The sequence below is a fragment of the Anopheles stephensi genome, chromosome 3 (assembly GCF_013141755.1).
Source record: "Anopheles stephensi strain Indian chromosome 3, UCI_ANSTEP_V1.0, whole genome shotgun sequence".
In the NCBI taxonomy this organism is placed as follows: Eukaryota; Metazoa; Arthropoda; class Insecta; order Diptera; family Culicidae; genus Anopheles; species Anopheles stephensi.
The window spans coordinates 4,996,715-5,018,359 of NC_050203.1; the positions used below are offsets into that span (position 1 = coordinate 4,996,715).

Sequence of the window (21,645 nt, forward strand, 5' to 3'; positions counted from 1 at the left end):
CTTTAAATTGCAGCCCATCGCAATACACTTGCTACAATGTAACATCATCCTCGGTACAAAAGCGAACTTCCCGTCTCCTTGCTATCCAGATAAAGCATCTTCTTGCCTTTAAACATTAAATTCTGCGTACATCCTGCGAACCGGAGCAGAGAATCAATTTCGATCCACGTTTTAATCGCTGAAACACCTTGTAAAACGGAAAACAAAAACAGAAAACTTTGCCACGCTGGAAAATCTGATAAAAGAAAACGCTGGAAAACATTCGCTCGGCCCGGAAATTTGTGGGCTGGTAATTTCTTTCGCACTGTAAATTGCCGCTTATCGTATGTAATTTCTCGTGCGCATCTACCACAAACCGCACGGTGTGGAAGGTAATTTAATGTTGTTCGAATCCCCTTCCACCAACGCTGTTACTCAAATCGAGATCGCGATGCAGTGGGCAAAGGAGCAGCAGCACTGCAGCTACAATAAAACGGCAATTAGAAGGATAGACAGGCGGATCGCTCGCGTCCATAAATTATAGACGCGCGATCCAACACCAACACACACACACACACAAGAACCGCCGGTGCATCGGGAGCCACCACAGCAACAACACACGAATCACGCACGCACGAAGCGCACGCTATCTTGTGGCAGTGATGAATGGATGAATGAATGGTGGTAATATCGCTGTGTGCACGGAGCTTTTGCTTGTGATTTTCTTAGTTGCATTTCCCGCTTTTTTTTGTTCCTTTTTCCACTTCCTTTATCTCTATGCCGAGGATGGGACCGAGGAAAGGCTGCAACAGCCGGCGAGAAGGGGTAAATTATGCGGCAACGAGCCATATCTCTGCGCTGCGATGAGCCTCGCCCGAGATGGCGGTGGCATGTCAGCCGATTGGCAGGCTGGAACGGAGCGGAGCAAATGCCATAAATCGTTGCATTACCTGCAGGTCGGTGTTTTTGAGGCTGATTATTATCCTCGCGAAGGTACTTGGCGGTAGTGATGCAATGTTGTCGAGACGGACGGGAGAGTTATTATTAGCTGTGAGTGAGTCCTGAATGCGCATCAACATCTCGGGATGGTATTAGGGAGCACTTAATGCAATGCCACAAATTGTTTTTCCCCGGCATTACGGACAAGTCTTGTCTTAAATCTTCTGCAATTTAAATTGTATTACTTAAAGCGTTCCAAGAAACAGTTATATTATAATGAAAATTGCGTACCGCGAATCTTCAACTCGCGGAAAAGCTTTCCAAGACTTTTAGCAATATTGACCCCGAATATCCGGAACTCGGGGCAAACTCCTATCAAGCTGTACATACGGGGTAAAGCAACAATAACAACAACACCATCGTCCTTTTATTATTCACCTTCCTCCAAAATGGCTTCCTCCTCCAAAAAACTCCACCTGACTCTCTCCGCCGCCGCCGCTTTGTGCGACGACTTGTGCATCATGTTGGGGTGTTGTGTATGTAATTTATGCAATTTATTCCCGCCACAACACACATGCCAGCGATGGCCAAACGCACCCCCGCTCGCTCGCCAGCTCTCTCCAGCCCCCCCTTTTTAGAAATTGCTTCCTTTCTATCTTTTATTCCGCCAGCTTTTCCAATCAACTGAGGTTCGGAGCGCTCAACATGCCGAGCCGTGCCGTGGTGGTGGTAGTCGTCGTCATCGTGGCCGTTGCTGTGTTCTACTAGACTACTAGAAACACCCGCCCTGTATATGATGGGGTACGTGTGTGTGTTTGTGTGCATCATCGCGATGACCGGTCGCGAGCGTACATAAGGCCACACGACCACGACGATGACGACGACGGCTTTGGCGATGAAGAAGGAAACCCGGAGAGGTCCTTTCCTTGCGAGAGACCACATGCACATAAAAGGACCGACTCACACCATACATACCTACATACATATGTATCTCGCCGATGTTCAGACATGGCCAAAGAACGACCCGACGACGACGATGGCGAGCAGACGCTGGAGATGACGGCGAACGCATAAAAACCATAAACAACACGAACGAAAATCCTTCCCCCTCCGCTTTTCCACCACTTTCCCTCACTTTCCTTTCCATCCCCCCCCCCCTTCTTCTCCTCGCCCCATGTGTTTCTGTGCAACGTTGCAAATCTCGCCACACGCACTTTTCCACGAAAAATTTCCACCTGCCCTCGTTCCTTTGCAGCCGAAGTTTAATTTTCTTCATCCGCTTTCCATCCGCCAGAACCCGTGCACCCGAGAAAACTTTCATCCGGTTATTTATTGCCTCACCTATCGTCCCCTTTCCACCCATCTGTCCCAACCTAATGGCAGCAGGTGCATCTCTCTGTCGCTCGCGCGATGCATGCAAACCGAAATTGCACAACGCCAGGCGGCATTAGGATGGCGCTTTTTCCGATCCGATCCTTGCCGCATCGACGGTCAGCTTCTGGAAAGCCTTGGAAAGGATGGTTCCTCCGCCTCCTGAGCCCGGTGCTTTCGGACGCACAGAATTCCCTCTAGAAAAGCAAGCTAAAACCAGCGATTCGTCTATCGATCGGCGTGTGTGTGTGTGCGTGCGTGTTGGGAGGAAAACGGTGCATTTCTATTGGGTGGTGGGCCCACACGCACCTGCTAAGGGCGTGCGGATTTTCGTGGATGCGGAACAATTTGTTTCCGACACAGCACCGTCCGAGCACCGGGACGACCATTGTTGGTGCAGCCAGCCCGCAGAAGTGCTCTTGTTTGAATATGCGTAACACACGAGGCGCACTCGGGTGCTGCAACAGCAGCAGCAGCATCAGCAGCAGCAGCAGCGGACCGTCGTCGTGTGATGAAAATTGCTCTTGTGGTTTTGAGCCGTTTTTCGGAAAGTGTCTAATGCATAAACACACGCCGGAGATGTCCGATGGTAGGTGGAATGGGCGGATGCTTTCACGCTAAAAGCATTCTTTGATAAAGTTTACTTAAGTATATTAAAAAAAAACATTTTTTTGTTAGAAAATATACCAAAATTATACTTTAGTGTCTTTTGTGAAATAATCCAAATATAAAATTGATCTTGAAGATTATAAATTTGTGGTCTGCGGTATGTGGTAATTGTGAATACTTAAATAATTTATTATAAAAATAAGTTAATTAAGGTTCATTTGTGAGTTACTAGAGTCACTAGAACACAGTGAAGATTTACAGACTTAACTTTAAATTTATAAAACTTCAAAAATTGCTTCAAGCCTAATTCCGACAGAAATCGAGGTCTCAACGATACTTCCTTGATTCAAAACAATAAATAAAAACCTTTATAGCAAACGTTTTTCATTAAATTTTCTATTTTCCATGTTAAAATAGAATAGAAAAAAATACTGCGCTTCCACAAGTAGTTTCTGCATCGATCGCACAAAAGCAATCCAGCTCACACACTATTTTCCTCGTCAGCCCGTGTGTCTGTGTGTGTGTGTGTGGCTGTGAGCCTTGTGGAGGCGAACCAACTCGATCAATCAAACGTCAACGGCGACAATTCGATCCCATGACGCTAAAATGCCTCCCCCGTCAGTCTCCTCCTTCTCCCCAAACACACGGCAATGCAATCACCTTTGCTTCGCGCCGCGTATTCGTATTGCGTATACCCGCCACCAAGCCGGTCCTCGCTAGGCACCGACCAACAGTAAAAGGAAACCACCAGGATCCAAGCTAAGACAAGCTTTTCCCAACCCTCGCGAAGAGAGCAGAAACCGGGAACGGAGGGAAAAAAGGGGGAGGCTAGGTATGGTAGTGACAGCTGGGGTTTTCCATCAGGCACAACCGGCACAAACACACGTACACAGGGAGCAGAAACCCATTGTATGTTTCTGCTGGTGTTTGGGGGGGTACGAGAAAACGAAAACATTCAAGCTTCGCTTGGAGTGGTGCGATGCAAAGTCCTGTGCCGAAGGACACCACCTTCCCGATACACTTTGCACACACGTGTAGCAAAGGCGTGCACCAATGTTCCTCGACGCCTAAAAAGCAGGCGCTTGTGTATTGGTGTGACAAACCACCACCACCACCACCACCAGCCATTGCTCACAAAATCAACTAAATCCATCCAAGTAGCCATCGTCGACGCTCGTGCCTGTCTGTGTGTGTAGGAGCTTAGGTAAGGTGAAATGAAAAGTGTGGAAAAATAAAAGAGCGAGAAAGAGAAAGAGAGAGCGAAAGGAAGCCTACTGAGCAAGTGTGTGAGTGCGAGCTGAGAGAAGTAGTGAAGGAAACGCAGTAAAAATCACCCATCCTAAGCACGGTTGTGAGAAAGAACGCGGCCTTATGTAGTGTTTGGAAGCGTCCTCTCGCTTTTATATGCGCCAACCCGTAGTAGTACATAAGGGCACATGGAAGGAAAACCGGTCGGTGTAGGGAGCGGAAGGTTAAGAGGGTGGCACAAGAAACGCGAACACTTTTACCACCGAGTGAAGGAATGAAACGAATCGCAACCTTTGCTGCGCTACGGTTGTGTGAGTGAGTGTACGCGTGAGTGATGGTGTTCCACCCGCAGCAAACCGCCTCCTCGAAGCGGATTTTCCCTGTGCAAGAAAATAAACTCCTGTCAGTTTAAGATGTGTGTGAGAGTAGGAGAGAGAGAGAGAGCGAGCGAGAGAGAGAGAGTGAGAAAAAGGACACACACTACAGAGCAGAGAAAACAAATCGCAAATGAAAATGCTGTGCTGCGGAAGGAAAAACCTTCCTTGGGGGACGGGATGTAGAGTGATGGAAAATCGCTGCTCAATACCAGCTACAAAGGGGTGGGCGGAGGGAAGGAAAACCACCGGGGGTAACAGATGTGTGGAAGCAGACCGCGAAGAAGCGCGGGCGCGAAATACTATTGCGCACAGAAAATCGATACAAGAAAATTTATTTTAATTCCGATCCCGAAGAACCGAGTTTTTCGGAGGCGACTCTTCCGAGGAGAAGCGAGCATTAAGGGCGCTGATAGGAAGCTTTCGGATTCGGATTTTCTTATTCTAAAGAGATTCTAAATACACGTGGAAATCCCACCGAAAGATAGCTGGTCCTGTGCTTTCCAGGAAAATCATCTCTGAAAGCATGTTTTTCGCGGTGCATTTTCCATCCCTCGGTGATGCATTTCCCGGTTGTTTATTCAAAGGCGGTGGCCTTCACGCTCACGATTTTTGCTTCCCGGGAGTCCTTGGAAGCGTATTCAAATTTAGCAAAGCCTTCAAAATCCTTTAAAAGCTTTTTCGCCAGGAAGTTGTGCCTAGCTGGGTTCGATAGCTTTTCCGCACTGCACATTTTGTACGGCAAAAACGAACACATCCACTTGGCGACGACGACGACAGCATCCGTTTTCAACCGGGAACACCAGGACCAGCACACACACACACAAGCGAAGGAATAGCAAGCGACCGGTACACACTGTCAATCTCAACGTCGTGGTCGTCTTCGTCGTCGTTGGCCACCCATAAGAGGGAGGCAAAAGGCAATCAATATTTTGCACCATCACACACCGCAATACGAGCAAAGAAAAACGGTGAAGTTTTTCCACATTTTCCTCACAGCATCGGGTCTCTCTTTCGCCCAGAGAGTTTCACCTGGGAGTGGTTGAGGTCCGCCGTGTCGACGGGGTCACTTTTCCTTCCATATGGGTTGAGGAAAATCGGACAGCGTGATACATTTCCACCTACACCGGGGCAAGCAAGAAGATGGAAGACAATTTTTCGCTCGTGTCTTTCCCATCCCCATCCGACCCATCCCTTAAATTGTAGCAGGAACATCCCCGAGAGCCACCATGTGCCACTAATGTAAGTTATTTATATTGAATAATTTTCGCATTTTAGCAAACGATTTTTCCTCCTCATGCCACACCGACTCGTTTTTCCTGTCCTTTGTCCACCCCCCTTTGGGTTTTTGGAACATTAACACGCAGCATACACACGACGGCGTTTGCATATTTTTCCACTAAAAACAAAACGCAAGACTCTGGACACGTTTTCCATCTAGCCGTTGCGTTGTTTTCCCATCATCTCGAGCGAAAAACGGCAACCACAAAGGGAAAACGCGATTTGACGCATCCCGCGCTCACTCTCTCTTTCTCTCTCCCTTTATCCACGGGGTAGAGGGCATTTTCTTTCCCCCTTCCATGCAACCCCCTCATTTCTCATTACCAAAGCGCCGGCTTTTCATGCTCGTGCAGAGAGTTGTGTGCTGTTGGGCGCCACCGGCCGAAGGAAAATCTCATCAAATTCTGACGAAAATCGATTTTTTGCGGTGCCCACAATTTCTCACCCCTCATCACCACCCCCCCTTCGGCTACCATCCCAGTCCCACCTCCTTTTTGGGGGTGAATTTTACGGATTTCTCCTTCCACCGACCGACAAGAAGAGGAGGAAAATCGGACGCATCTACGCGCGGGCGGGTGGCTTGGAAACATGGGGTTGCGGGAAGGAAAAACATGTGCTTGTGTGTGCGAGTATGTGCCAGCGTACATTACAATGTTGTACACTCAGAGTTTCCATGCGTGGAACCTGGAGTTTTCCAGGTGGGTTGAGTAGGGAACGGCCAGGAACGAGGACCAAAACAGCGCGCACTGGCAGGAATTAATTGGCTCTCCGCTGGTCTCCCCGTGCTGGTCGTCGGTCGTAGCAAAAATCCCCGGAGCGTGGCGAGTGGCGAAAAAGGAAACACAACAACCCCGCAAACACACACACACACACACCGCCCGAAAAGGGAAAAAAGAAAACTTTGGTTTCGAGATGAAAATACGCGCGGCCCTACACATGGACTCCCGGGGTACATGGCATGGCTCGAGGTTTTTCAGCGTTGCTTTGCTTTGTTTTTCCTACTGTTTGCTTTATTCAACGGTGCGGTCTGCTTTTGAACGGTTTTGATTTAGGAACGCACCGCAAGATGGCTGCCACAGATCGGGTGAAAAAAAAAGTCGCTTAAAATACTTACGAAGAAAAAAGGGTAACACGAGTACTGTGTGTTAAAGTGAGCCAATAATCCTTTTAATCATGAGATGAATATGAAACTTACCTAAAAGAAGAGAAGGAAAAAGGAAAGAGATAAAGAAGATTAGTAATATTATAATTAGAACCCAAAACAAGAGAGAAAAATAAGAAAGAAACACAACAATGACACACAAACAGTCCTTCTCTTTGAGCAGGAAAAACCAGGCTCATTCCCCTTCTAACAATTAAAGAACATTTAACGGGAATCTGCTACGACAATCATTTCCATTTTCCCATCGGCTCCCAGGCTGATGAACCCAAAAGCCACGTGCTCCCAGCGGAAACCCGAATGGCGTCCCAAAATCGTTTCGTTAACAGGTCCGTCTGCTAAGTCGTAAAAAGGCCAATGCACGTGGAGATGAAGCAACAATAACAAAAAAAAAACACACACACACAAACCCACCCAAACACAAGCCTCTTAAGACGGAACAGACACCCAACACGGCCCGGCGTGCCTCGCGCGCACCAAGCTAGACCGACCGGGTCCTCGAGCGCCAAGAAGTTACTACGTGGAGCAAAGTAAGTCAAAAGTTTTTACGCTCGACACTCGTTTTTACGCATCGGAAATGCCGGTCCTTTCCCAATCGGCGATGGGGCGGGAAAATTTTCATTCATTTCCCTCGTCGCCCAGGGTGGAGGGGGGGGGGGCGAAATATGGAGACGAACTTCCCACCAGGCCACCACCAGTGCCTTTCACGTAAGATTGATTGAAAGAGGCTCGACAGCGCGGCAATGATGACGAAGACGACGACGGTTACGACGACCATTAACAGGTTCGCTACATTCTTTCGCCCGAGTTTTTCTTCCTGCCTTAATTTATTTCCAGCTAGCTGCTGATTTCTTGTAGCCTTTCCGTGCGTTTTTCTTTTTCCTTTCCTCGCTACTACTCACCGTGTTCGAGGAAAATCTTTCACTTGCGCCCTTGTGCACGGCATTGGAAAGGTTGCAGCAGAAGGATCGGTGATGGGCGGCTGGAAGGAAAAACTTCCGCACTCCAAGGGTTCGGGTCGTTGTTTTTCAATGTCATTGACATTTTCCTCGTGAGGAACCGAGGCGCCGAGTTCGGGGAATAAATGCAAAAGCGGAGAGATTGGCCCTAACCTTTGGCAACATTCCGTTTTTCCCCTTTTTGTCTCCACCGAAAGGATAGGAAATGCCGTCAAAACATCACCCGGAAGGTATCTTCGAACCAATCGGGGGAAAATCCCAACCCAAACACACACACACATACACACACAGGCACACACAGATCAGCCAAAAGCTGTTTGTGAGATCTGTTGCGAAGCTGGGAAGCATTTTCCGGGAAAAAAGGACCATTACGCTCCATTTGATGACCTTTTTTCCCCGGTTCCTCGGGACCGTAGTCGAACCAACCAGCATGGACAACGGTCGTCGGTCGTCTCGGTCTGGGCCCTATGTTTAATATCATCGCCCTTTGCTGCGGGATATTGGAAACACAGGGACATTCCTTTTTCAAGGACAAGCCACTTTGTAACCATTGCGCTGCAAGAAAATCCGGCGAACGACCAACTTTTATTCCGACCCGGCTTTCCGACGTGGAAGCGGTAGGAAGCAATGATGACGGTATTCGAACCGAGTCCGAGACCGGTCATCTTTAGTTCTTTCGCCCCCGGTCTCACGAGTGCACTTTCGACTGTGCCATAAAAATAAATATTCCTTTTGCTGGATAACCCGAGTGGATAAAGGGCATCGACCCTTTTTGGGGGAAATTTTTACAACCGTGTTTTGGTATATAAACACGGAGACGAGTTCGTCTTTGGCATGCAACGTGCACAAGAAAGATATGTTTGCTTCGTACGTTCGCACTGCTCTTAAAACTTCCGACACGATTTAGGGGAGGATTTTCCACACGAATGTCCTTAACGGTTGTGTGAGTATTGGGACGGTATCGATTTATTGCGGTTTTCCACACATTCACTTGGTGGTCGCTTGGTAGATAAATGTCTTTATTGGATTCTTTTGACCCAGAACGATGCTGTTTTTTGAGGCAAACGGCAGCATTCGGATTGGGAAAAGAATTATTAAGGCTTAAGAAAATTTAGAGAGCTTTATTTAAGCAATAATAAGTTAGAAAAGGTAAAGGTATTAAATTAAAGTCATGCTGTCAAATGAAAAGCAAATAATCAAAGGAAAGAAAAGAGCTCCAAAAATACAATAAAAATCCCATAAGGTCAAGGTCGCAGCGAAACTGTTTTCAAAATTCCCACCCAAAACAGCTGATGAAACGTACGCACACCAATCTACACTACGAGCCGGAAAAGTGAATTGCAAACATTCTGCGTACTATATCCCTACGCGAAAAAAAACTCCCCCCCACCGGGCGCAAGTATGATTGAAACGCGATGCAACACATCGTATTTTAATTCACACCGAAAAACATATGTTGCAGCTGCATACAGGCGCTCATAAACACACCTGGCCCCCGCGTTCGGATCCCTTCAACTCGTTCTCAATTAAAAGCCAAAACGAGATTTACTACAGAGAGGACAGGCAGACCGAGTGGGATTAAAATAAAATATGTTTCGGCATAAAAACATGCGCCCAGTGCCAGGTTTCGCGCGCCGGTTTGATGAGCAACAGTTTCCTGGCTTTTCGGGGCGGATTGCATCGAAGCGAGTACGTTGTGCACACGCTGATTGCATCGGAGACGAATGGGTGGAAAAAAGGGGGGGGGGAGTCGAGGGATGCCGACCACCACCACCACCACCACCACCACCATTTATCTCTCACCCTCTTTCGGAAACATTTATGCACAATTTTATCAGTGAGACTCCTGCGCTCCCCCCCACCGAAACACTGACGCCCGGAAACGATCGCGCGACGAGTCGCGAAAATCCACCGAAAATCCGTTGCACGCGCGCCGTCGTTCAACGGTGGGTGGGGTATTAGTTAGTTGTGAATGAAAATGAATTAAATGTGATGGCCACCATTCTCTCGCTCTCGCTCGCTCGCTCTCTTTCTGTCTCTCGCGCTCTCCAGCAGGGATGATTTTCCACCGCAAGCTCTGGGCTTTATGATGACGATCCCTACGGTTGCTGCTGGTGAAAGTAGCGAATAACACCCACCAGGCTGCACGTTATGGAGGATAAAGGGAACAAGGTAAATACCGGACACATGGGAACACAAAAATACTCCCTCGCTCCCTTCCTTCATCTCTCCCCGTCGCTTCCCTTCTTTTGCATACTTTCTCCCCTATTTGTTAGTGAACGAAAAATGTGAATGAAAACGTAAACCGGTAGAACCGTACACCGATGTGTGCCCGGTTGGAATTGTTGGACCACCTCACCCACCCAGCCGAACGAGTACCGATTTCCGGGGCTGGTGGAGAACCAACCAACCAACAAAAAAAATACCTGCCCACCCTGCCCCATGCACACGCAAATCTACCAGTGGAGTTCGTTCACTATCAGTTCGCCGCATGTCCGAATGCGAAAATTGTAGCCGCAGCCGGGCAGGACACACATGAGGGCACGAGTTAAACATTTACTATATGTTTAAATTAGAGCACATGCAATTTAACCTTGACCAATCGGGAACGGGAGATGTGGAGACAGAAACCGAAACGGATTTTTCCGAAACGCTTTTCCGTCCCGGTTTTTTTCAATCGTTCTAGTAGAAGCGATCGAATTGAACGGAGCTTTCTCTCTGCATGTGTGCGTGTGGTTTAATCAATTCAAGCTTTATCGAAACATGTAGAACTGAAAATGTTCGCCCCCGTTGCTCGCTTTTCCGACGACGGGGGTTTTTTGCTTTGTTCCGTCATTTATTCATGAATAGGACATTGAAAAATCATTCGGCGCGTTTTTCCACGTATTGATTGCCAGCGTGATATGCGGCGTGAAATCGAGAGTGTTTCATTATTCATCGATCGATTGATCGAGTAGCTGGTGTGGTGCTACCTTGCAGCTTGAGAAGCGGTCTGACTCCGATCGATACGAATTTTTCATGTAATTTTCTTTCTCTACATTTTGAATGCCGACTCCCGTGAATTGCTTCAGACGATAGTGGCTTCATTATTAGAGCACATCCTTTTGGGGCAAATTGCTGCCTCTTTGCCGCTTGTAAGCTCGTAAAGCGAACGACTCTGGCTCGTAAAAAAAGCGCACCAAGCCACAACACAAAACACGTAATTTAATTAAACTAACTTCAGCTCCAGCCTCCTTTCCTTCCAGCTTCCAGACAGCTCCAGCGGGTATTCATCAAGTTTGAGAACGACGAGATCGTCTGCAGTAAAAATGGCTACCAATTTGCCCCGCTTTGAAAGACAGACACACACGAAAAACATCGTCCCAGTTCCCAGTTCTCCCTGCTTGGAGCTGGGAGATTCTGAGGGTGCCCCAGACAGAACCTCAGAAAACGGTGTCGGTGTGTGTGTGTGTGTGTGGTGCTCTCTGGAAGTCACTGCACGATTAAGTGCCTGGCTGGCTGGCTGGCTGGCTGGTTGGCCAATTTCTGTGTGTGTGCTCTTGTCTTGAGCTGCACCCGACCCGACGAAGAGTGCATCAGAGTGCCCGAGACGGCTTGGGAGACGAACGTCAGACGGGAACGGTTTTATGACTGCCAAACACGTAAAGCCAACCATTTCTGTGTCTGTGTCGAAATGGAAACAGAGCTCCAAGAATCGAATCGAAAAAAACACAAACATTACTAGCAGCCTTAAACCTTCTAACTTTAAGAGGGATCGCGGATCGCCCTGTGCAAGGTCCCGCCCTGGGGCAAAAGACGACAGCAAACATCCGTAATAAACCATTATTACCAATCGGCAACAACGGAACGAATCGTTTAGTGTACTTTGCATACGCGTGGAGCGCATTTCTAACGAATGCTCGTACGAAAGTGAAATCCTACAATTATTATTCGCATTGTAGTTCTGCTGCATAAAAAAATGGCACGTAATCGCTAGCCTTTGCTACCGAGCAGAATGGAGGATTTTTTTTTTACGTTCCGGCGACTTAAAGTTGGCGATGGTGAACCTTTGTGCAAACGGCAAGAGTGCCAGCCAGAACTCAGACGCGCGCTTCAACTCGCTTGCTTGCCTTGAGCGGACCTGGTTGTCCTTCGGACCTTATTGCCGTTTTGCTCTTTTACCGAGCGCTTCTCAGCCAGCGCCCGGTGGTGGAAGAACAGAAGGGAAAACATTATTCCACGACAGAATAACAGTCAGTCTGGGTGGTAAGGTCGGTTGGACTTTGGAATCGACAGCTTGAACTTTTGCCTTCTTTTGGTTGGGTTGAGTAGCAGTTGGTGTCCTTATCTTCATTATGGGGATAAGAATTCCATATAAAAGACAAACAAGTTGAGAGTACACATAAACACTAGGATTAACTGTCATTGATTCAAATTTGACACATCCATTTGACAGTTATGACAGTTTGAATTTAAAAACGCTTCAAACTAGCCGTTTATGTATTAAGTTGCTTCTGAGCTATAAAATTTAAAACCAAATATTTCGATCGAAAATTCAAATTACTTCTTCCTCAATCGCTTTCGGAATCATTTCGATCCCACTTCGAACTACTTTGGTAGCAATGTAAACCGCTTTGTTCACCTTCTGGAGGAGAAAGTTTCGACTGCGTGCGACCCGTTCCGGAAACCGCGAAACAACAATCCACCCACGTACGTGTGTACACACACACACACATACACTCGAAAAAAAGCGATAAAACACCGGAGTCAGCGAAACCGGATTGCAAAACGTTATCCCCACACACGAGCTGCATTTGGCGAAAGTGCATTTGAAGTAGCGAGCGAATGCACTTGCATCTTCTTTCGCATTGCATTTAACGCGCACATACACACACACATGGAAGCACTCGCAGGGGGAGAACAAAGGGAATCGTTTTAAAAAGTGTTTAATATTTCAAAATTAAATGAGTATGTGTGTGAGGCGAAGTTTACTGCTAAAACAAATAGTTAAAGCCTACGACCGTATTCATTACTTGTTGCTTGTTCGCTTTTGGCGAACAGATAAGTAAACAAAAAGCTCACTTTCACCTTCTGCCGAAAAATTTCAACTATTTGCAAGCTTTATCGGTTTAACTGTAAGAACTTTCAGTAAGCAAAAAAAAAATCGACCAAAAGCGAAACCTTCTTCGCACGTAAACGATCCTCACAAAGACGCAACCAGCCCGAACTCCGAGCCAGCAAGCTCGTGGAGCCGGTTTTTCTGCGCTTGTCGCTTCGGGGCCACTTCTCGGATGTTTTATTTTATACCACCTTATTCCTCGCTGCCCTCATTCTGCACACAGCGCTGGCAGGGGAGTTTGCACTTTTATTTTAATATGCATAACATAAATACGGCGAGCATGATGTCGAGCAAAAGCGAACCGGGTAGTAGGTAGTAGGACGGTCTGAAGCGCTACTACGACGGTGAATACCAGAATACGAGAGACCGACAAGAAGGAGATGCATTTGCAGACACACAGAACGATCCGATACCCGACCGGTTCCTGGGTTCCGGGCGGCCACCCAGATATGACCAAGAGTCGTTGCGTCCGAATCGGACACGACTGCGACTCGGACGGTTTGCCGGCAAATGTAGGTCAGGCGATAATGAGAAAAATTTCCCTTTCGTTCCAAAGGACAGCCGCCGTGTGGTCGTGTTTTAATTCCTCGTTTTTTTTGCCGATTGAGAGGATTATTGTTGAGAGGGTGGTAAAATTGTTGGAGAAAACATCTTCATGTATTTATTTTCTCTTTAAGCAATTATTGGATTTAAATCGTTCGCTACAAAAATTACGCAACACAGACTTGACCTCTGGAGTAAGACCCTACAGGATTTATACACCCTTAAGATTAAAATCCCACAACATGGTCTCTTCCAGCCCACCGTGCTGCTAAAGGGCTTCCCGAGCCCCTCCAGAAAGAAACCTTCCGGAGGTCAAACAACAACCAAACAACGGTCGCCGCTCGGCGTACCAGCATGTTCCCATAAATATTCAATGAGTTAATGCTGCCCCATCCAGCCAACCCGACCAACCCGACCGAGGGACACATACACCCGCGAAAAGGGCGCAAGAAAAAACAGAGAAAAAGGGGCAAAATGGCCAAAAGAAAACACGTTCACGTTGTTAACCAACCAGCCAGCTTTATGGCTTGCGATAATAAGCTGCATTGTAAAAAAAAACATTGACACACAAAGAATCGGAGCGGGAATGGACAACAAGAAGGAAAAAAAACGCATGTAAGAAGCATAACAGCATAGCAAAAGAAAAACAGAATCAAGAAAAAGGCTTTGAAAAAGAGTAAAATGATAAAAAAAAGAGTAAAAAAGCGAAAACATAACACATCCTGCAGAAAACATATAGGAACGCACACACACACACACACTGGCGAAGAGCAAACAGTAAACAGAAACACACAGCACAACAACGAACCGTTCGAATATTTATGAGCGATTGTTTGTTGTTTTCGCGGCGTTGGCGAACTTTATGTTTCCCCTTTTCTGCTGCTGTGACACGGTGCGTTTGTGCGATCGGGAAGTTTTCCTGGAAATTTTGAGCAAAAAGTTTATGTGCCAAAAACTCGTATAAAGTATTTTTGGAGCAGTAAATTGTGTCGCTCGAGCCTTTCCTTCATATATTCATATATTTTCTTTACCGATTTATTATTTATGTCGGAGTTCACCTTGAGAAGTTGGCAAAAAAGCTATTTTAACTGTAAAATATTAAACTCCCCAGAAAACTGCGCTTTCCCCCTGGGTGAAATGCTCCTCACCTGATTCCTCAATTTATTTAAAAATCCATATTTCTTGTTGATTTATTTGATGCGAAATTATGATTAACTATCATCGAGCTCGAGATAAAACAAACGCGACAGGGCGAGCGTGCTGGACGGTTGGAGATTATCACTCACTTCCTTACCGCAAAACTGCATTCCCGGACATTCGCACCGAAACGCACGTGTTCGCCGGTTCACGTTTGTCCGCCAAGCGATTTGAGCACGACCGGTGCACCGGGGTGATGGAACGCATCTATTCAAATGCGGGATGATGGAGATGAATAAAATTTACAATTTAAATGCCTCTCCCCTCCTTCAATAACACCCCTTTTCAGTGCAAGTTGGCCACATGCCCTCGAATTCCCAAACCATCGCATCTTGCCGGTGCGAAGATGCGCCTGCGATTTATGTTCGAGACAACAGCGCGAAAAAAATAAGGTCGGCAACCGCCGTTTGGAGATGGAATTTTATTTCGCCCCCTCTCCCCACCCTATTTTTTGTGTCATGAGGTCTGGGTGGAGGAGAACATAAAAAAACGATGCAACGATGCATAAAGATGCACCCGAAGTAGGTTATCGAGAGAGAAGCTATTATTGAGTTTAATTTAAAAAAAAAGCGGGAGGCTTTCAACATGAAAAAATATTTTCCAATTTAAACAACCAAGGGATTAGATTAATTAATTTAATTTCAAATTCTTCGTGCAAGTCCCCCACCCCCCTGCGCAATTCGCCAACAAAAATGCCTATCTCAATCCTGCATCATCGTTTCCGCCATCGAAGGTATGCACCATGCACCATGGAACAGGTTTTATCCGTACCTTTCTCTAAACACTCGGTGCGCCCAAGTTATTTAGAACGAACGGTACTTTTGTCCACCCTTTTCGATGTACCGAGGTGTGTGTGTGTGTGTGTGTGTGTGTGTGTGTGTGCAAATGTGCACAACGATGCAACCGACCGATGGGACCGGTCGCGACCGAAAAGATGCAGCAGCAGCAACAGCATTCTGCAAACATTTGCCGCGCTATGTAGGATGGGAAATGCAGACCGTTTTTCCAAGCTCAGTACATCTTTTGTTTATGCCTTTTTTCCTTTCTCATTCCTTTGCTGCCCGAAGTTGTCCCCCGGGGAGGAATTTGAAGATAAAGTTAACCCGTAGGCTAAAGCTTTCGCTTACTGGGAAACCCTCCCGCCGTAGGTCAGTGTGTCACCGGTGGTTGGCAGAGGAGCGGTGGAAGTTTACTTTTCTAATTCTTACTCCATAAAGCTTTGCTTAGAATAATACATCACGCTACACTTCGCAAGACGTCTATTAATCACCGAGACACGCCCCCGTGGTCCGATCGGCAAGATGATAAACGGGTTCGTTTGAAGCTGCCGAAGAAGCGAAGGAACCAAAACAAAACCTCACAACGTTCAACAGGTAGCCACCGGTCCGTTTGAAGTTCCGCCACTTGATGATCGGCACTCAAGTGTCTCTCGTAGGTTGAGGCCTCCTTCAAACCACACACACACACGCTAACCCCCTTAACGCCAGCTCAAGCGATCGGGAAGCAAGGGAAAGCGAAAGTGAAGGGAGAGAACTACAGCAGCAACATTCCGGCTGCCAAAAACCTATCCCAATAAAGACGGTCTTCCGCGATCGGCCCATTGAGAAAGGCGGCTCATAATCATCGCCAGCCCGAAAAGACATAAAAAGCTACCGGCGATCCGGCGGCGATACGAGAAAGCCACAAAAAATCTGTATGATACCTGGTTGGCGTTGGGGAGACGATAGGCGCCTTTCCAAAAGTCTTCCCCCCGAACGACAGCCACACACGCCTCGGTTAAAGGCCGTCAAAAGAGAAGAAGGTGTTGATGGTGGCGCTAAGCCGTTCCACAGCAGTAGCAGCTGACGACGGCGGACGGTCTTTAAAAACCCACGGCGCCCACCCGGAGCAACAAGATATACGAGGCAGATGGGCCTCCCCGTGGAGAACACGAGAGATTCTTCCCCACAAAAACTTCCCCAAATCTCAGTGTGTGTTTGTTGTTTCGGGGCCTTCAGCACCGACCGATACTTGATATCTCTTTTATTATGCTGCTCAATGCTTGCCACATCTCACACATCATGCCGCACGGGCGCATCCATCCGTACCGTTTGTGCGTTATTTCTTTTGGCCTCCTGTGCGGTGTGGCACATCTTCCTCGGTGGTGAGGTTCTAAGCGTTCTGATGGGGGAATTGGAGTATCGTTTCATTTACCGTGTCGAACAGTGGGAACGACTCGTTGTGTTTGATGTCCTGAAGAAAGAGGTAGGACAGCCTTGAAGTTGGGGAGAAGTCGGGGCAGATATTTGGGGGAATTTCTTGAAGGGTTCTCCAAAAATATTGATTCTGGAGTTTGGACTAGAAATTCTCTATATGAGGCGTATTTTGTCCGAACCTAACTATCCCTTAGTTCAGATTCCATCCAGATAGCCAAGAAGTCATAGCCAAGTGTGAACGAACACGATGGCACACTTTCTCACTTGGGGCGTAATCTTTTCCGTTCTATCTGTGGTTCCACTGCTGACAGACTGCGGCAGACCGAGCCAGACCGAGAGACACACACACACACCGACACCCCATTTGCTCCGTGTTGTCGGTTCTTCTTCTGCGACCGTTTAGTCATCATACTCGTCGATGTAGATCTGAGGCTGGATTCCCTGCATGTTGACGTACCCACGTATCTCGGAATCGAATCAAACGGCACCGTCGTCTAACCCATTCCCTCGCGTATTGGATGACATGGCACGTGGCACGTGTCTCCCTGCCGTCTGGCAAGAACCGGCCCAGACGACGATGAGCACAACGCTCTAAACGCTCGATCCGACGGAGGAGGTGGAAATCCCCAAAGCCAAACCAGACCGTACGTCGACCGTATTCACCGGGAACCATCCACACCGTGGCACATTCGCAGCCGTGCAAAGAAATTGTGTACGACCTTCTTCTGTGTGTGGCTGGGAAAAGACCGACAGACCAACCAACCGACCGACCGACCGACCGTGCTGCTGAAGCCGCAGCTAAAGGCTGCTACAGCAGAAGGATGAACTTGAAAACGATTAAGCTCCGGTTCGCACCCCCGGAGCTGGTGGGGCCGAGGTTGAAGGAAGAATTCGTTACAACAGAAGCCACAGACGCGAGCGAGAGGCCAAACCTGGCAGTGCCCCAAATCATCTTGCGCGGCCCGCCTGTCACACTTTTGTTTTTTTTTTTTTTGTTCGCCCGCCTATCTCACGGCTCGTGCAGCTCGACCTCCGTTGGCGCGTGACGCTCCAAGGGAACGGCGCGAATCATTCTGCCTTTCGGTCGAACGTGTCGACGGGGCGCAAATTTGCCGGGAAAACACACGAAAACGAAACCATGCCAAATGGCTTTTGCTTTCCTTCGACGTTAGTTAGGGGATAAGTAGTAGAAGCAGCAGTGGCAGACACGCCATCAAACCAGGGCCAAAACATACACTCACACACACACACACATTCCGCCGGTTGTTGAAGCTCCGGGGAAAAGGCTGCAATGACACACACACTTGAGCACCACAAGTGAGCTTGACATAAAAATTCGCAGTCAATGGAGTAGTAAAAGTCCACCTTAACTCTTCACGTCATCAGCAACAGTACGAGGCTCCGGCGATAACTAGTTGTGTCCCGGTGGCTTGGATAGGATGCACAGGACACTTTTTTCCTCGCCAACCGGTCGACAAAAGGCATGCGGCCACGTAGTAAGAAGCGTCTACCGGCAACAGCTCGTCCTTTCAGCTGATCTTTGGGCTGGCGCCATCGCTAGATTGTAGCTCGGAAAGGAGACACACACCACACAAGGGCAAAGAAAAAATAGCAGACCTCTTCGTCTATCCGTTGGCTCCAAACCGAAACAGAACGGTCGTCCGTTTGACTGGCTGTGTGTGTGTGTGTGTGTGTGTGTGTGTGTGAGCTGCCCGTACAACCTTCACCGGACAAGGATGCGATGCCATCTGTTCGCAAACCGACCCGACCATTGCCGGCCGGCATGATTCCGGTTCAGGTTCCGTCTGTCTGCCGAGAAGGACGGGAGCAACAAGTAAAACTTTCACACCCAAGCCAGAACCGTTCTCTTTCGCCGGAGGATTTCAATTCCAAGAATAACTTCCACGCGTTGAAGGATCGGGAGCACACACAAAAAAAACTCAGAACTGTATCAAACACACTCTGCTAAATACCCGGACACTGTACTTCTTCGTTGTCGGGTTATGCCCGGGAGTTATGGACCAAGTCGTTCGGTGGGGTTGGGGGACGGCGGAAAAAAAGGCCAGGAAAAACGGAAACTTCTTCGGACAACTTTTTTTTCCACCCCTTCTTGACGTTGGCATACGACTAAAACAGAAGCATCTTCTAACGGATGCCGGGAAACGGGCATAGACCTCTGGCAAACCAACACCAACACACCTTCCTGGGGGGGGCGTGAAGAGGAGTGCTGTACATAGGAACCGGCTTCTGATGCTCAACAAGAAATGGGACTTCATTCACAACACAATTCATCCCGGCATCCCCTTTTTTTGCTGTGAGTATCTATGTGTGTGTTTGCGAACCGTCTGATAACACACAGCATCCGGGCAATCATAAACGGTCAAATGACCATGACCCATGGACGGATCGACTGTTCCATAAAAAATAACTTCTCTTTCTGGGCGAGAAAGGAGAGCCCTGTGATTCCTTAACCCGATCAGCTGACCGGCCGGGAACAGTCCGGGTGGGACGGATGAATCGTGGCCAAAGGATCCGTTTTATGATCTTGAACGACGAGGACGACGACCCTCGTCGAATGCTATAAATATGTTTATTGACAGATAGCAACCCGACTCCTACCGGGAATCTCAATGCGGGGCGATTCAGACTGAAAGGCGAAAGGAGAACGTGGGGGGATATTTGCAAAGCTGTCTAGCAATTGGAATGGAATCCTTTTACCAAGGATGCGTCGAGCCCCCAGAAGGATTGAGGGAGTTCCTTGGTAGATGTATTAGTTCCAGGTCGAAAAGGGACGTTAACGATTTCTCAGAAGCTCTGCATTCTTTGTCAAGGAACGTATTAAAATAAAGGGATTGGAGTTCTTTTCCTTTGCTCCAATTACGCACCAAACATCAGGACTTAGCTCCCAGCACTTGCTTCTGTGCACTCGCATGGAGTAAAAGCCTGGTAAGCCTCAGCCAAACCGTAATCCTGGGCATCGTCCCCGTCGCCGATTCCCCGATTTAAAACCCCAACCACTTGATGTGCGTTTTAAGTAGCATCCAACGTTGTAGACAAGGCCTTCACTTCTTGCCGGTCTGATCCTTCTACCAGACCGTGTGCCGTTGACCCCACCTCCCCGGGGATGTCTGTCACATGTAACTACTAGACAGTTCTCCAGCAAACGACAACAAGGACGTGCAAAAAAGAGGGATACCGGTATCCGGCCGGGGAGTTTTGTTTTGTCTGGCGGGCAGAAAGGAATCGTTCCACAGTCCGGAATCGTTGGGAAAGAATGTCATAAAAGTAAGCGCTGCAAGGATGAAGACGGCGATGATGATGACGGTGATGGCGTCGTCTACCATTTACGGCTCCGCTGTGCGGAAAGTTACAAAATCCCAACCGAACGAGGGAACGATTGCTATTGGATTGCTGGTGGGACAGGGCCGAGAGCGCGTGAAAGGCTACGACGAAACGATTACGTTTACGACTGTGTTGCCGTTGCCTGCTGCGGTTGCTGCTGCTACGACTACTACGCGTGCCAGGCCCCGCTTTTTCCCGACGGCTCACCGTACCACCGCCACGACGACGATCGGTATGCTCTTGAGGTTTTGTGGCTGTCGACGGGCGCCGTGCACTTTTTGACTTAGATTTTGGGTAGATGTGGGTAGACACTGTCGTCTGAGTGTTGGTGCTTTCTCGCACACACTTCAAGGCGAGTCTGCCGGAAGCAGTCGACGGAATCATATGATCCGAGGCTGAAGAAGTCGTTGATTTTTGGCGCGTTAAGCGCGCGATACGCTATTCACCGAAACCGAACCTGAATGTTGAGGCAGATCCGGCAGACCTCAAGGCCAAATCGTCCTTACTGGGCTGTATGGGAACCCACCGGCGAATAAGGATAATCAAACTCGCTAGTAATGTTGGGGAAGGGGGGGGGGGTCTAACTTTAACCGGATGTCTACATAGGGTCTAGCAAAAGAATAAGTAAGATTGCGTGTTGTGCTTACCCCGCCACCACGTCCCCGTCCGCGGCCACGCTTTCCATCAGCACGGACGGCCTGTCCGTTGGCATCGTACGACACGATCTAGAACGGTTCGGTTTTACCGTTGTGAAGGTGGAAAAGTTTTGAAGGAAATTGTGTCGGAAGTTATGGTTTTATTGTAGAGGGAGAGAGAGAGAAAAAGAGAAGAGAGAGAGAGAGAAGACCAAGGTGTGGAGAATGAGTTTAATGAGCATGATCAGCGTCGCTGAGATTTAAAATTCTTCTACTGGTGTCGTAAACTCATAAAACTCTAATGAAACTTAGAACTCATCTAGCGATACACACTTTTAAGGTAAAAATACATAAAAGCAAGGAAAAGCACTCTATTGAATTAAATACAAATAAGATAGCATAAACTACACCAAGAAGAACTGTCACTACAAAACATGGAAATCGGTCACGGAATTCACAGAAGAATATGTAAATTTGATTGTCATTTCCCAGCACAAATTAAGCCGGATAATTTAATGTCGTTTCTATTGCCGCTGCCCGTTCCAATCAATCAATTTATCTTCAACCGACATTTCGAGCGACATGTTTATGTCCTGCCACTATTCCGCTAGCCATTCCTTCCTTCCTTTCGGAGCAATTGTCGAACGACTTGCTCCGTACGTTCGTTCGAAACTGTTCCTACCATGCGCTGCGCTCCGCCAGCTTTAGCATACACA

At 47.9% G+C, this 21,645-nt stretch overlaps 1 protein-coding gene across 6 annotated transcripts in view; it reads right to left on the reverse strand.

The window, feature by feature from the left end:
- LOC118510262 (DNA N6-methyl adenine demethylase) overlaps positions 1-21,645 on the reverse strand; it is a 151,264-nt gene that overhangs the window by 92,354 nt on the left and 37,265 nt on the right. For 4 of the 6 annotated variants that reach the window (XM_036051852.1, XM_036051849.1, XM_036051848.1 and 1 more), the window contains exon 5: positions 20,942-21,019. The exons of the other annotated variants lie outside the window; for them this stretch is intronic. In XM_036051852.1, coding sequence (XP_035907745.1) covers positions 20,942-21,019 — 78 coding nt within the window. The remainder of the gene's footprint in view (positions 1-20,941; positions 21,020-21,645) is intronic. 6 annotated transcript variants of the gene reach the window in all.